Raw genomic sequence first — 16,560 nt, 5'->3', positions numbered from 1 at the left:
GGTGATGTGAGGGGAATCAAAAAAATTAAAAACTTTAAGGCTTTTTAAAAAAGGGACTCTGAAGAGGTGAGGAGGAGCACGTGCCTCCAGTACACCCAGCGCAAGTCTGCCTCCCATACAATGCGCCAGAAAGAGAAACCCAGGTGGGCGAGAGGGGGGAACCTCCCACTTCTTTGACTGAAAGGTGGCTGCTGCTGCTACCTGCTTCTTCTTCCTTCCCATGCTGAAGGGCTCTCCTCTTCTCTCACTCGCTCGCTTTGTATCCACCACCTTTCCTTCACTGTGGTGACTTCTCGGTTTGGCTGAAGCCGAGTTGATTCGGCCCCCTTTTCCCCAGACACTACAGGAGACAACCTCACGCTGGATGTATGGGAGGCAACGCGAGGGAGTCACCACAGTGAAGTGGTTTATTCCCTCTCCAAGTGCCCAGAGAAAGGAAAATGCTCCATTCACTCTGGGCTGCACAGAACGAAGGGAGCATTTCTTTTGTCTGGGTGCTGGCAGAGGTTTATTCCCTCTCCAAGTGCCCAGAGAAAGGAAAATGCTTTGTTCGCTCTGGACTGACAAAGCCTCCTTAAGTGCCACCAAAAGCTCCTCTGGCAGCCCAGAAAAGCCCAAGATGGCTGGGATTAAAGGGGGAATGGCAGGAAACTGGCTGGGCCTTCATGCCACTTTCAAATTTCCTGGAAATTTTTTCCCGGGCTCAGGTTCTTAAGTAGAAAATGGTTCTTAAGAAGAGGCAAAAAAATAAAAAAACCCACCCGGTTATTATCTAGAAAAGATCTTACGTAGAGGCATTTTTAAGTAGAGGTACCACTGTATTTCAGCCTTGTTCTGGCCTCATCAGCTAGCCATACCCTCATTGGGACTTGAACGTGCAGCCTTTGCCTTGTGAGGCAGAGAATTAACCTCTAGACTACAGTATCAAATCCTTTCAGCTCTGTACCAGGGAAGTGTTACATGTTTTTTGTGTCGAATATGTGTGTGTGTGTGTGTGTTGTATTTTATTACAATGCAATTTTAAATCATATTTTATTCCAAGGCAATTTTAAACCATGTTGTATTCCAATTTCATTTTAAATTGTATTTTATCCAATGCAATTTTAAATTGTTTTTAATCATATTTTAGTAATAATTTATGTCTGGAACACTGTATTTTGATATGGCCCAAGGGCTAGTCAATAAAGTAAACTAACAGTACACAAATCATATCATTATAAGAAATATTTTGTACTTTGCATCTAAATTATTCATTTTATTCAATTCAGTAGTAAATAATAATAATAATAATAATAATAATAATAATAATAATAATAATAATAATTTATTAGATTTGTATGCTGCCCCTCTCTGAAGACTCGGGGCAGCTCATAACAACAATAATAACAGTGTTACAATGTAAACAAATCTAATATTAAAAAACATCTAAAAAACCCATCATTTAAAAACCATGCAGCACACGCATACCATACATAAAAATATAAAAGCCTGGGGGAGGTGTCTCAATTCCCCCATGCCTGGTGATACAGGTGGGTCTTAAGTAATTTATGAAAGACAAGGAGGTGGGGGCAGTTCTAATCTCTGGGGGGAGTTGATCCCAGAGGGCCGGGGCCACCACAGAGAAGGCTCTTCCCCTGGGGCCTGCCAAATGACATTGTTTAGTCGACGGGACCCAGAGAAGGCCAACTCTGTGGGACCTTATCAGCTGCTGGGATTCGTACGGCAGAAGGCGGTTCCAGAGGTATTCTGGTCCGATGCCATGTAGGGCTTTATCATCCCCCACTATATGCCTATTTCAAACATTTTAAGCTTTTATTATCAGATTGTTCTGATATTTTAATCTGTTTTCTAACAATAAAGTATCACAGTAATTTCATAAATTTTAGGAGAGCAGGATTTATGTTTCTCACTATATAAGTATATTAAATCTGTTAGTAGTATATATATTTCATTTTTTTATAAATTTAATAAAATCTTATAGAATACGTTTTCATTAATTCTGCTTAATTGAACTCAAATTCACATTCTCCTGGAATTTGTATAATGTTGTACATCCTCTATTGCTTCAAATTCCAATTTTGGCTTTTCAATGCCTGATAAAAAATTAGAATTTTCATCAGCATAGAATTTGTTTTATATCCATGTTTTATTTTTAAAATACACAAATAGGTTATAAATATAGATAGGTGGATAAACAGGAATATACATGCTCAATGAACACACGTATACTCCAAAAATAGACATAAAGGATTATAAAAGATAATGCTTGTATCTTCTGTAAGAGAGGGAAATATCATTTTTCAGTCAGTACAGTATATACAAATAAATACCTATTAGCAAAGCAAATTAAATACGTATTTATAGGGTGAGGTCGGGGAAAGTTTTATAGTGACCACGATGAATAAAGATCTATTCCCATTTAATATATCCCATCTGAAAATGTATTAACTGATTCCCAAATTCAGTGTGAAAAGTATCCTTTCTTTCTATTCATATGAAGCACCACTCTGTCTGTCTGTCTGTCTGTCTGTCTGTCTGTCTGTCTGCCTGTCTGTCTATCTGTGTCTGTCTTCTGTCATCTATCTCTCTGCATGCATGCATATGTACATGTATAATCTACATCTGAAAAAAATAATTTACTGACTCACAACTACTTCTCACTTTGATAGTAAACAAAACTTGGGTCTTGAATTTATCATGTGTATGATAAATTTTCTGAATTTCCAAATGGCTGTTTTAACATCCTTGTTTCTGAGGCTATAAATAAGAGGGTTGATTAGAGGAGTAAGTACCATGTAGAAGAGAGAGAAGATTTTCTTTAGATGTTTAAGATTCCTGAACTGTGGAAGCATATAGACAAACATCAGGGCTCCGTAAAAAAGGGCAACCACAGTGAGATGAGAGGAACAGGTAGAGAAAGCTTTATGCTTTCCAGTGTTAGAGGGAATTCTAATGATTGTGTAAATAATGAAAAAGTAGGATATCCATGTGAGAAGTAAAGGAGGAAGGGTAAAGACACAAGCAAAGGTAAATGCAGTTAGTTCTACAGTATAAGTGTCTGTGCAAGAGAGTTCTTTTATGAATGGGGATAAATCACAGATATAGTGATCAATTACATTGGGTCCACAGAAGGTTAAGGAAGCTATTGAGAAGGTTATACTTGTGCTAACTAATATTCCACTTGCCCAGGACACAATTGCAAGTTGCAGGCACAACCTATTGTTCATGAGCATAGAATAGTGAAGTGGTTTGCACACAGCTAAATACCTATCATAAGACATGACAGATAGAAAATAACATTCAGCCCCTCCCAGACATGCAAATAAATAAAATTGCACGAAGCAAGAATTTATGGATATATTTTTTTCCCCAGTAGTGAGACACAATAATGTTTTAGGCAGAATGACAGAACTATAGCAGGATTCCAGCCAAGATAGGTTTAGTAGGAAGAAATACATAGGTGTATGAAGATGTTCATCAATGACAATTAAGAGAATAATAAAAAGATTCCCAGTCATGGTCATTAAGTATATCACTAAAAACACTGGGAAAAGAAGAAATTCCAGTTCAATGAGATCCTCAAATCCTAAGAGAATGAAGTCTGTGACATCTGACATATTCTGATTGCCTTTGTTGCCCATTAAATGCATCTTAAGAAAAAACAAAACAAAACATTTAACATCTTTTAGGAAGATTATGATGTCTAAATCTCTGTTGCTTCTAAATTGTCGTACAAAAGATGACATTATTTTTATTCAATTGCTAGTAATCATGAAAGTTAAACTGAACATCCATTTTTAGAAGCAAGTCAATTTGGAGATCCAGACATTCAAATGTGCACAGTAAAACCTCTGGTAATGAATGCTTCTGACCATGACCAAATGGGATTCCGATAAAAAAAAAATCACATTTTTTTTCATGGTTGATTCCCCCCATCTCTACACCACTTTTTTGTAAGCACCAAATTTCCAAAATTAGGTTAGGGTCATGATCAAATCGGTTTGCAACAGAAGTTATGGAATGAATTATGATTGTGATGAGAGTTTCTACTGTATAAAGATTTATTGCAAGCTTAAGTTTTCTGCAATAATCTGAGCTACTAATGGCCAAGGGAAATTAGTGGGAGATAAGAGTAGAAGTAATTCAAAGTCGTTTGGAATAAGAATGGGCTCATAATTGATGATATTTGATTCCTTCCCCAGGCTCAGCCTGGTCATCTCTTGCATCTGCCTCTAACCAGTATCTTATCTGGATTTTCTTCAAGAAACTTCTGTTGAACCTCCCAGGAACATCTACCAAAAAATGGAAAATAGATGATATAGGCCTTTGGTAAGAAAGAAAGAAAAACACTTAAAGAAATTATCTGTGCATTAAAGCAAATAATTTTCCTGCAGCACGGCCTCAAAAACATAATTAAAAATGTTTTATTTACCTTATTGATGAAATAATATCTGAAGATGTGGTGAAAGTTCTATTCATAACAAGTCTATATTCAGTTCTGTACTTCCATAAGGAGATCTGTGATTGATATATATTGCTCAAAAGAGTTAATGTTATATAGCTACCCTAAAAAAATATGCCCAGTAAATTATATTCACAAAGAGTTCTGACAAAACTCTTATCATAATTTTTCTCTTTCCTCTTTTCTCTCCCTCCCTGCTTTCAGAACAGTTCTACAATAATGTGAATGTCTTCATTAAATGGTTATTTATGTGCTACATAGTATGATAAACAATTCCCATGACAATTCTGTTGTATGCTCTTTAATCTATTAAAAAGCAAAGTAACATAGAAGAAATTTTGGGACTAATCATATGTTGTGTGGCAAATTTTTATTGTATGTATAAAACCACAAAGAGTTCACTGATATCTTAAAAATAACAGAAGTTTTATAATAGAGGATGCAAAATAGATTTGACCCATGAAATATATAAGTTTTTACTATAATAAATCAATGTACAGTAACTCTCTAAAACAAAGCTGAATTGGAAATTTATCTCATATATAGATACAGATAGATATAGATGATATGCATATGCATATAGCAGTACATATGCATATGCACACTGTATATATGCAGTGATGGGCCACCAGAATTTTTACTACTAAACTGTGGGTGTGCTTATGCATTTTATTTCAACATCTTTCAGTGCAAATTGGGTGCTCTGGAGTACCGGAACTATGTTCCTGACCATTTCCATAGGAGCCCATTACTGTACATATGTATATGTATACGTATATGTACTGCTATATGCATATGCATATTATCTATATCTATATTATCTATATATGAGATCATTTCTAGTGATGGGCGAACCCAACAGTGTTCGGGTTTGTCAAGTTCAGATGAATTTTACACAAAATTCAGCCAAACCTGAACTGAACCCGAACTCAAAACCAAATGGGGAATCCCTCCCATGAAGAGATTCCAGGGGCAGAGCTTTGACGTCACCGGCAGGTTGCTAAGGACCTCAAGGTGATCAGTTCCTGGATTACATGGAATCCAGGAAGTGATCACCTTGGCGTCCTTAGCAACCTGCCGGTGACGTTAAAGCTCCGCCCCCGGAATCTCTTCATGGGAGGGATTCCCCACCTCCTTCAAAGGGAGGTCTTCATGTATAAATAAACATTGTTATTTTTACAAAAAAAGGACACCGCAGTGGCACTGCAAGGAAAGGGCGGTCCTTTCACATAAAAATAGACATGTTTATTTTTACGTGAAAGGACCGCTCTTTGCTTGCAGTGCCGCTGCGGCATCCTTTCACTTAAAAATAAACATTGTTATTTTTACGAAAAAATATGTTTATTTTTACGTGAAAGGACCGCCCTTTGCTTGCAGCGCCGCTGCGACGTCCCTTCATGTAAAAATAACAATGTTTATTTTTACGTGAAGACCTCCCTTTGAAGGAGCTGGGGAATCCCTCCCATGAAGAGATTCCGGGGGGCGGAGCTTTGACGTCACCGGCAGGTTGCTAAGGACACCAAGGTGATCCCTTCCTGGATTCCATGGAATCCAGGAAGTGATCATCTTGGCATCCTTAGCAACTTGCCAGTGACATCAAAGCTCCAAACAGTGAACACAACCCCGAACTTTGCCCCGAAGTTTCAAAAAATTTCGGGTTCGTGTTTCGCATACCGAACACCGCAAAATTCGGTACAGACCCGAATTGTGCGAGTTCGGTTCACCCATCACTAATCACATACATATACATATACACACATGCACGCATGCACGCATGCACACACACACACACACATACACGTGTTTCCTGAAAATAAGACCCTGTTTTGACATTTTTAGAACCCTGAAATAAGCGCTTGGCCTAATTGCCATGAACTCAAAAGCCCGATTGGGTTTATTATCAGGGGATGTCTTATTTTGGGGAAAACAGGGTACACAGACAGATACAGATCAGATAGAGACAGAGATAGAAATAGATACAGAGATAAATACAGAGATAGATACAGAGAGATAGATGTGGATGTAGGCATGTATGCTTAGTGAGAGAGAAATTTAGAATGATTAGACTCATAGCTGAGATAATAAACTGAGACTCAAAATGAAAACACATAAGGGAATTTTAGGAAATTTTAAGAAAAGGTAGAATCTTCCATTCTTTTCACATTTAATGACATACTAATTTGCAAGAAAATCAAAGTATTTTTATTTACTCCATAGTGAGAGCTAGGATATGTTTCAGTTTTTTCTAGTGTTTTTATTATTTCTAGCACTATTAAATTCAATTTCTCAATAAGTGGGTCTCAAAAGAAATTAAAATTGAAGCTTACTGCAGATTAAACCGCACTCACTGTTAGAAAGTTCCTCCTTATTTCCAGATTGAATCTCTCTTTGGTCAATTTCCATCCATTGTTTCTTGTCTGGCTTTCTGCTTTACTTGCTCTTAATATTTCTTTCCAGCCCTAACCAGGTGCTAACAATGTTCCAAACGCTTACCAGTTTGCAAGCTCTTTCATTGTTACTGTCTGCAAAGAAGAATGTTTTCCAAGCCCTAGATCTTTGCAGGGTTTTTTCCATTGCTCTATTTGTTCAGACTGTTTCTTTCCAGGTACTAATGATGGCTTGCGCTTGTTGCTTGTTACTCTCTCAGAATAAAGGGTTTTTTTTAAAGCCCTTAACCAGGGGATAAAATAATGTGCTGATGCTGACCAGACTAAGGATGCTAGCCAGATGAATACCTGGTAAGCAGATTCTTTCCCCTGTTTTCCTCTCCAAAAACTCAGGAACGTCTTACATTCTGGTGTGTCCTATACTCCGAAAAAATACGTAGTTACTTTTGAATTGGCTTGTCATTTTTTTCTCCACTCTTGGAACAGAGCATTGTAAGATACATTATTAAATAATAATAGTAATAGTGTATTGAAATATAATGATCATTCCTCTGTATGCAGATCATGTGAGATTGGGCCAGTTTTCATTCATGAGAAACAATATCTATGGATTGGTCTCTCTTTCCCTGTCTCCCTTTCTTTCCCTTTCTTTTCTAATTATCTGCTCAACCATTCCCTGTTCCATTTGAATAGAAGTTTCCTTGACTATCCAATTAATTTGTTTAAATAAAAAATATGCTTTAAATAAATGTTGAAAGCTGTTGAGAGGTCAAGAAGCACCAGGATACTCCTATGCTAGGCCTGCCAGAGATCATCCATCAGTGTGACCAAAGCAGTTTCTATGCTGTAGCTCGGCCTGAATCCTGACTGTTGAGGGCCTAGATAATCAGCTTCATCCAAGGATTGTTGGAGCTGGAGTGACACCACCTTCTCAACAACTTTCCCCATGAAGAGAAAGTTGGAAACTGGATGATAGTTGTTAATATAGCTGGATCCAGGAAAGGCTTCTAGAGGAGGGGGTGCACGAGTCCCTCCTTGTAGGGAGCCAGAAAGGACCCATCCCTCAATGAAGCATTGATAATCTCCTGGACCCAACTCCATGTCACCTGCCTGATGGCCAAAACCAGACAGGAGGGGCACAAATCCAATCAACAGGTGGTGGAACTCACAGCTCCAATGGCCTTGTCCACTTCACAAGGTGTTATCAGATCAAACTCCTTCCATACAGATGGATTAGGATGGGCCCCTGTCATCTCAACTGACTTGTTGTCAGCTGACGCTGCATTCCAATTGGAGTCAAGATCTGTCCAGATCTGAGCAATTTTATCTGTGAAAAACTTGTTAAAGACCAGAACACTACCTTGCAAGGGTTTGTCAACTCCCCCTGATTAAGGAGGGAGCAAGTCACCCTAAACAGTGCAGCTGGATGGGATTTCACATATGCAATCAGGGCAACATTATACACATGTCTTGTCGTCCTGAGTTCCACTTTGTAAATCTCCATATGAGCTTTTACAAGTGTTCGGTCAGATTTGGATTTACTTCTCCTCCAATGTTTCTCTAGATGTCTCTTCTGGAGTTTCATCACCTGGAGTTCCTCAGTGAGCCCAGGAGATCTCCAGGATCTACTGCTACAGAGAGGTTGCAAAGGCGCAATTTGGTCTAAAGCCTCTGCTGCTGTCATATTCAAGGCTGTGTACAAGCAAATCCAGCAAAACCCAAGTGCCCTCTGAAAGCCCTCCAGGTCCATGAGGCTTCTGGGGTGGAACCTCCTTTGGGGGAGAATTGGAACCTTAAAATCCAGCCATAGCAGGAAATGATCAGACAAAGGCAAAATCTCTAGGTCCCTTAATTTCAGATAATTACTCAACTGCTCTGAGAGGAATACCATGTAAAGAGTGTGCTTCCCCCCTCATGGGTCGGGCCCTGAATTACTTGGGTTAGGTCCATGGTTGCCAATGAGATTGGCTTGGCATGATTTGTTCCTGACAAACCCATGTTGGCTGTTGGTTATTATCTTGTTTGTTTCTAAGTGAGGAGATCTGTTTCTTGATTATTTTTTTAAATATTTTCCAAGGTATTGATGTCAGACTGATTGGTCTGCAGTTACCTGGATCCGGATTGAATTTTTTTTGCCTTTTTTGTAGATGGGGACAACATCAGCTTGTTTCCAATCTTCAGGTTGTTCTCCTGTGGTCCAGAATTTTTGGAAGATGTAGTATAATGGCTCTGTGATGGCATCTGCTAGTTCCTTTAGAATTCTGGGATGTAGTCCGTCTAGCCCTAGTTATTGAGTTCCAACAGGTCATCTCTTACTGTGTTTTAATTTATTTGAGCTTTGTTTTTTGCAACTGTTTTACAGGTTTGTAGGTTTGCTGTTTCTTTTTGTGTGAAAACTGATGCAAAGAATGTGTTCAATAGTTTTGGTTTGTCTCTTTGTCAGTTATTATTATTTTCCTGAGCTCCAAGATCACTGCAGATGGGGACTACAGCCAAGAAATTAAAATACGCTTGTTCCTGGGAAGGAAAACTGTGGCAAATCTAGACAGAATACTAAAAAGCAGAGAAATCACCCTGCCAACAAAAGTGCATATAGTCAAGGCTATAGTTTTCCCAGTTGCAGTGTATGGCTGTGAAAATTGGACCATAAGAAAGGCTAAGTTCCAAAAAATTAAGGCTTTTGAACTGTGGTGCTAGAGAAGACCCCTGAGAGTCCCTGCAAGGTTATCAAACTAGTCAGTACTAGTTTGAGGAACTCTGATGTTCTTAAGGCTAGATTTATTTATTTATTATTTTATTTATTTTGTCCAATACACAATACATATGGAAGAGAATAGACATGAAGTAATATATATAAAGATAATATATAAAATAGAGGAGAAGATATATGAAAGGAAGAAAATATATATGATATATGAAATAAAGGAAAGACAATTGGACAGGGGCCGAAAGGCACCCTAGTGCACTTATGTATGCCCCTTACTGACCTCTTAGGAACCCGGAGAGCTCAATCGTGAATAGTCTAAGGGAGAAATGTTGGGGGTTAGGGGTTGACACTATTGAGTCGGGTAGTGAGTTCCACGCTTCGACAACTCGATTGTTAAAGTCATATCTTTTACAGTCAAGTTTGGAGCAGTTAATATTAAGTTTGAATCTGTTGCATGCTCTTGTGTTGTTGCGGTTGAAGCTAAAGTAGTCATTGACAGGTAGGACATTGCAGCATATGATCTTGTGGGCAATACTTAAATCGTGTTTTAGGCGTCATAGTTCTAAGCTTTCTAGACCCAGGATTGTTAGTCTTTTTTCATAGGGTATTCTGTTTCGAATGGAGGAGTGAAGGACTCTTCTGGTGAAATATCTTTGGACGTTTTCAAGGGTGTTGATGTCCGAGATGTGGTATGAGTTCCAGACAGATGAGCTGTATTCAAGGATGGGTCTGGCAAAAGTTTTGTAGGCTCTTGTGAGTAGTGTGAGATTGCCGGAGCAGAAGCTACGTAGGATCAGGTTAACAACTCTAGAAGCCTTTTTGGTGATATTGTTGCAGTGGGCTTTAGCACTTAGATCATTTGATATTAGTATTCCAAGGTCTTATACTGAGTGTGGGTTGGCTGTGAGAATTTGTTTATTCAGTTTATATATGAGGTTTGGATTATTTTTGCCAATGTGGAGGGTAGAGCATTTGGTTGATATTTGAAGTTGCCAGGTGTTAGACCAATCTGAGACAAAGTCAAGGTCTTTTGGAGAGTAAATGTGTTGTCCATGGTGTTGAAAAGTTTTACATCGTCGGCAAAAAGAACACAGTTGCTTGCGATATGATCGCAGAGGTCGTTGATGTAGAGAATGAAAATAGTAGGACATAGTACGCTACCCTGGGGAACACCACTTTTGACAGGGACGGGGGTGTGGAAATGGCACTTCCCATTTTGACAACTTGTTGCCTGTTTGACAGGAATGCAGTAATCCAGCTGTGGAGGAATCCTGAGATGCCATAGGATTTGAGTTTTAGGAGTAGTTTGTCGTGGACCACTGAGTCGAAGGGTTTGCAAAAGTCAATATAAATTGCATCAATGGATTTTCCTTGATCTTGGTGGGTAGTCCAAATGTTTTTGCAGTGAAGTAGTTGTAGGTTGCAGGATAATTTCTTTCTGAATCCAAATTGTTTGTTAGAGAGTAGGTTATTAGATACTAAGTAAAGGGTGATTGATTGATTTATAATTGATTACATGATTTTACATGAGACGCAGCATAGTGATATTGGTCTGTAGTTGTCAACGAAAGAAGGGTCTCCCTTTTTGAAGATGGGGATGACTATTGCTTTTGACCATAGCTTGGGGAGTGTGCTGGTCCTGAAGGATTTTTGGAAGATTCTGAAGATGAAACTCAAATATTTTGATCACCTAAATAGAAGGAAGGATTAACTGGAGAAGCGCTTAATGCTGGGAAAGATTAAAGAAGAAGGGGACAATGAGGAATGAGGTGGATGGAGGGAGTCACTGAAGCAGTTGGTGTGAGCTTAAATCGACTCTGGGGGAATGTAGAGGACAGAAAAGCCTGGAGGAACATTGTCCATATGTTTGCAATGGGTCAGACACATCTTCTCAACTAACAACAAAAAACCCCCAAAACAATTGAGTAATGGAATGACTGCCTCCAACATTTGGGTGCTCAAACACTATGTTATAATGTTCCTTCCATCAGTATTGTTATGTAAATGAATAGTTGTAAGTTGAGAAACAATATCTATGGATTCTCTCTCTCTCTCCCTCTTTCTCTCTCCCTCCCCCTCTCTCTTCTATTTATCTATTCCATCTGTTGTTCCATGTTAATTAGAGACTTCCTTGAGTACATAATTTATTTTTAATATTTTAAATTTTATATAAATATAGATAGATAGGTAGATAGATAGAAAGAAAGAAAGAAAGAAGGAAGGAAGGAAGGAAGAAAAAGATAAAAAGATAGACAGACAGATAATAAATAAAAAAATAAAAAAATAAAAAAATAGTTTAAATAAATAAATGGTTTAAATAGATGCCTTTAAATTTATTTTCAAAGATTACAAGATTAATTATAACAAATGTCAAGGGACAGTTTTCAACATAAACAATATTTTTACAGAGAATGGTATAGTTACACAGAATTGCTTCCTATTAAGTAATTGGACAATAATGTTGTGTCAGCAAAGAAGCTTCAAAATAATATTTCTAGACATCATTTTCTAAGGAATGCATTCTGGTAAGTTAAAATCTTTTCAGAAGGGTTGTATATTTTGTAAGATTTTAGAAGATTCAGAAAATAAATTCTGCAACAGGAACTCATTTATTTGTAGAATTTAAATTATTATTGAATTCAAAAATACTATATTGTGCTATCTACCAGGTTTTCCATCAATCTTCTGAATTTTACTTATACAACTATTGTTTGAAATTGGAAAGAAAGCATCATAGCTGAGATCTTATTTCTGGATAAAGACATTCTTTTTAACAGAAGATGTGAATATACAGAACATGTAGCCCTCAACTGACAACCAATTATTTAGCAACTGTTTAAAGCTATAACTTTAAACAATTGAAGAAAAAAACTTATGACTGTTTTTCACATTTGCAACCTTTCTGACATCCCCATGATCATGGTATCAGAATTCAGATGCTTGGCTACTGTCTGTATTTATGACAGTTGCAATGTCCAGATATCACATGATCATCTTTTGCAACCTTCAAAGAAGCTAATTTAATGGGAAAGTCAGATTCACTTAACAAGGGTATTATTACTAATTAACTGCAGAAAGTCACTTAACAACTGTAGCAAAAAAGGTAGTAAAATTTTGCAAAATTCACTTAACAAAATAAATTCTGGGCAAAATAAATTTTAGGTTCAATTTTAGTCATAAGTCAAGGACTATTTGTACTTTATAGCAACCTATAAGTCATATCTATTCAGACTAAAGATAGACAATCTTTTTGCAGTTTTCCTTCTTTCTTTCTCGCACAGAAGTGATATATGATAATACAGTAATATCACTGGAAAGGGTAAAACTGAAATCCCTGTCTTTATTATTTGTCTGAAACTTTTAGAGGGCTTCGAGTGTCACAAAGTGCCTGGGTTTATACTCATTCCACAAATTGTTCCTTGTCCATTTCCCTATTAGGTGATTCTATGAAGAAAGGAGGGTAGGAAGGATACTGTAGATACAAAGGAAACATTTTTTTTTGAGAAGCCTAAGACACAGGAAAAGTAAAAGAACTGACAAATGTTTTTTGTTTTGTTTTATCATTACAAAGTATGTTCGATGTTTAAAGTTGCAAGCACCAGCAACGAAAGCACCTCCTCCTCCTTTCCAAAAATTTAGGAGTTTATGACAATGCTTATTCTTAAAGTCATTTCCGCAGTTTATATTTATATTTTGGATTTTTTTGTCACCAATAATTATGTTTTAAATTGATAATAATGTTGGAAACAGTAAAGGTAAATAAAAACAAGGATATGGCAAATAGTCTTCCAATTTCTCCTTTACACATACACATGCACACACACACTCACACACATATACGCACACATTTTACTAGAGAATAAATACCATCTCTGTGATGCACTGAAATTTGTGGTCCCTCAAACTCATCAGACTTTTGAAATATTATTTTAACTTAATAAGCATAGGGAACAATACGATGCAAAACAAAGGATGAATGTGCAATATTATTATGTTTATTTTGCAACATTTTTCTAGATTCACCAATCCCTTATATGCACTGATAATATTGTACTAATGCTATCTTTGGAAATATGACTATTGTTCATAAGGCTAAAGATTAACCTGGTAAGAAACAACTCTATGCATGATGTGTATGTGTGTGTGTGTGTGTGCGTGCGTGCGTGCGTGCGTGTGTGTGGGCATGTGTGTGCCTGTGTGTGTTCGTGTGTTAGAGACTTTGTGCTATTCAACTTCATTGCTTGACTTTCTTATAAATTATATTTTTCAACTGAAAACACTGATATGATCAAACGTTTAAAACAACATTCAGTACATGACCTAATAATTTAAGTATTGCATATGTTCTTCTGAAATATTATAATTCTTCATGGTTCATTACTAGTTTAAAAATGTCATAATTGTTCAGCTTCTTAGCTATACTGATTTCCCTTCTTTTTCTCCAGTCTAAACTCTCTTGGTGCAACTGAGTAAATGGTTTGTCTTCGCTAAATGCAGCAAATATGACAAATGATACTACTATTTCTGAGTTCATACTGCTTGGATTTGGAGAATTCTCAAAACCACAAGTACTTCTCTTCTCACTTTTCCTAGTGATTTACATATTGTCTATGATTGGGAATTTTCTCATTATCGTTTTGGTTGTGATAAACCAACACTTTCACACCCCCATGTACATTTTCCTTGCAAATCTGGCTTTCATGGAAGCCTGCTGTAGCTCTGCTGTAATACCTAAAATGTTGTCAATCCTATTAACAGGAGATAACCATATACTTTTTCAATCCTGTTTCATACAGTTTTTTATATATGCCTGCCTAGAAGGTACTGAATGCTACCTTTTAGCAATGATGTCTTATGACAGATACCTAGCTATATGTAAGCCACTTCATTATGCTACTCTCATGAATGTTAGGCTGAATTTCATCTTAGCAGCTGTGTCTTGGGTATCTGGGTTGATAGTGAGCACAACATTGACTTTGAATATGTTATGGTTATCCTTTTGTGGCCCCAATAAAATTGATCATTATTTTTGTGATGCTATATTTAACATAAGAGAGATCTCCTGCAGTGACACTTACTTCGTTGAACTATCCTCCTTTATTTTTACTTATATATTTACATTTCCCCCATTTATTCTCATCTTGGCCTCTTATATTTCCATCATTGTTACTATCCTGAGAATGTCATCAGTTACTGGAAGGCAAAAAGCTTTCTCTACCTGTTCTTCTCATCTCATAGTGGTTTGTTTATATTATGGAACAATGATGCTTGTCTATCTTCTCCCCAGAACCAAGAAATCAACACATGTAAAAAAATTCTTCTCTCTTTTCCATACAGCTTTGAGTCCAGTGATTAACCCACTCATATACAGTCTTAGAAACAAGGAAGTAAAGGATGCCTTGAGCAATGGGTTCAAGAGATTTATAGTATGTATGACACATCATAATGATAAGTAAGGTAATTGAAAAGATACTTGTCTGTTAGGGTTGACTCACACAGGAAGAAAAATATGTTTCTATATTTGTTTTAATGAATCTCTTTCTTTTTACATGGGTTTCAAAGAAAAATACAATATGGAAGATTGTAAGCAAATATTGTTATTTGATGTTGAAATGCACATGCTAGATCTCTATAGAGCATTCTCTTTCCTTATTGTAATCACAGTAGTCAAGTTGCTACTGTGATTCACTTTATGGCCTACTTTCACCATTGAAAATACTCCACTTTGACTTATCCACTTGAGAGCATGTTTTCTCTCCTGAAGATGACTAGGACTGTGGCAATTCTAAATTTTGCATTATTATTCACCAAGAACTTTTAAAACAGGCATGAATGGTATAAAATTCCACTCAATATATCCTAATATAAGGACTTCATGTAAAACAGATATTTCTTTCTCAGCTAATTAGACTTGGGGTAAAATTTATTGATCCAGTATTTTTAAGATGACTGCTATTGTTTTGTACTCCTCTGTTTTTTGAATAGGCCAATAATATAACTGACCTGTACATATTCCATAAAAGCACTGACTGTTATATGTCTATTTGAATAATTGATACAGAAAATTATTTTATAAGAATTTGTCATGAATATTATTACTATTGTTGATATATGTAATTGTCTATAATTTAGTATATTTATTTAAATAATAATAATTTAAATAATAATAAGAAGCTTCTATTCAGAAAATGCATAGATTGTTAGGAGGATAATGTGAGAGAGAAACAGAGAAAGAATAAGGGGCTGGGGTGAGAAAGAGAATTTGCATTTTGACAATGGATATTCTTTCTCATCATCCTCCAATTGAATCAAGCCAAATTATCATAATTCAAATAATTGCTAAGTAAAACAAACAAACAAACAAATGTATATACACAAAGATATATAAGAATAACTCTCAACAGATCTTACAAGAGAAAGAAATAAAAAATGTACATTCTTACTTCTTAATATTGTGGCCAGGCGCAATATCTTCCTGTGTTTTTGTGTGTACCTGTTTATTTATTTTATTTAGTGATTCTTTGACATATTTATTTATTTGTTGATTGATTGATTGGATTTGTATGCCGCCCCTCTCCGAAGACTCGGGGCGGCTAACAACAATAATAAGACAGCATATAATAATAATCCAATACTAAAAACAATTTAAAAACCCATTATAATAAAAACCAAACAGACATACAGACATACCATGCATAAAATTGTAACGGCCTAGGGGGAAAGAGTATCTCAGTTCCCCCATGCCTGATGGCAGAGGTGGGTTTTAAGTAGCTTACGAAAGGCAAGGAGGGTGGGGGCAATTCTAATCTCTGGGGGGAGTTGGTTCCAGAGGGCCGGGGCCACCACAGAGAAGGCTCTTCCCCTGGGTCCCGCCAAGCGGCATTGTTTAGTTGATGGGACCCGGAGAGGACCCACTCTGTGGGACCTAACTGGTCGCTGGGATTCGTGCAGCAGAAGGCGGTCCTGGAGATAATCTGGTCCGGTGCCAGAGGTACTTTATAGGT

The 16,560-nt window shown here is 36.9% G+C and overlaps 2 protein-coding genes across 2 annotated transcripts; one reads left to right on the top strand and one right to left on the bottom strand.

Annotated features, from left to right (window-relative positions):
* Positions 1-2,657: 2,657 nt before the first annotated feature.
* On the bottom strand, positions 2,658-3,620 carry LOC139153906 (olfactory receptor 10A6-like). Its single transcript, XM_070728327.1, has one exon. It carries the CDS (start codon positions 3,615-3,617, stop codon positions 2,658-2,660), a length of 960 nt encoding a protein of 319 aa, XP_070584428.1. The 5' UTR covers positions 3,618-3,620.
* A 10,438-nt stretch (positions 3,621-14,058) lies between these two features.
* Positions 14,059-15,012, top strand: LOC139153905 (olfactory receptor 10A3-like). The gene has a single exon (XM_070728325.1). It carries the CDS (start codon positions 14,059-14,061, stop codon positions 15,010-15,012), a length of 954 nt encoding a protein of 317 aa, XP_070584426.1.
* The last annotated feature ends 1,548 nt before the right edge of the window (positions 15,013-16,560 follow it).

This window comes from Erythrolamprus reginae, chromosome Z (assembly GCF_031021105.1).
Source record: "Erythrolamprus reginae isolate rEryReg1 chromosome Z, rEryReg1.hap1, whole genome shotgun sequence".
Taxonomy (NCBI): domain Eukaryota; kingdom Metazoa; phylum Chordata; class Lepidosauria; order Squamata; family Dipsadidae; genus Erythrolamprus; species Erythrolamprus reginae.
Note: the sequence above shows the minus strand (reverse complement) of the source record. Positions and strands in the feature narration are given on the sequence as shown.

Excerpts from the sequence above, each read along its gene's own strand:
- LOC139153905 (XM_070728325.1), top strand. The coding sequence starts at position 14,059 with ATGACAAATGATACTACTATTTCTGAGTTCATACTGCTTGGATTTGGA.
- LOC139153906 (XM_070728327.1), bottom strand. The coding sequence starts at position 3,617 with ATGTCAGATGTCACAGACTTCATTCTCTTAGGATTTGAGGATCTCATT.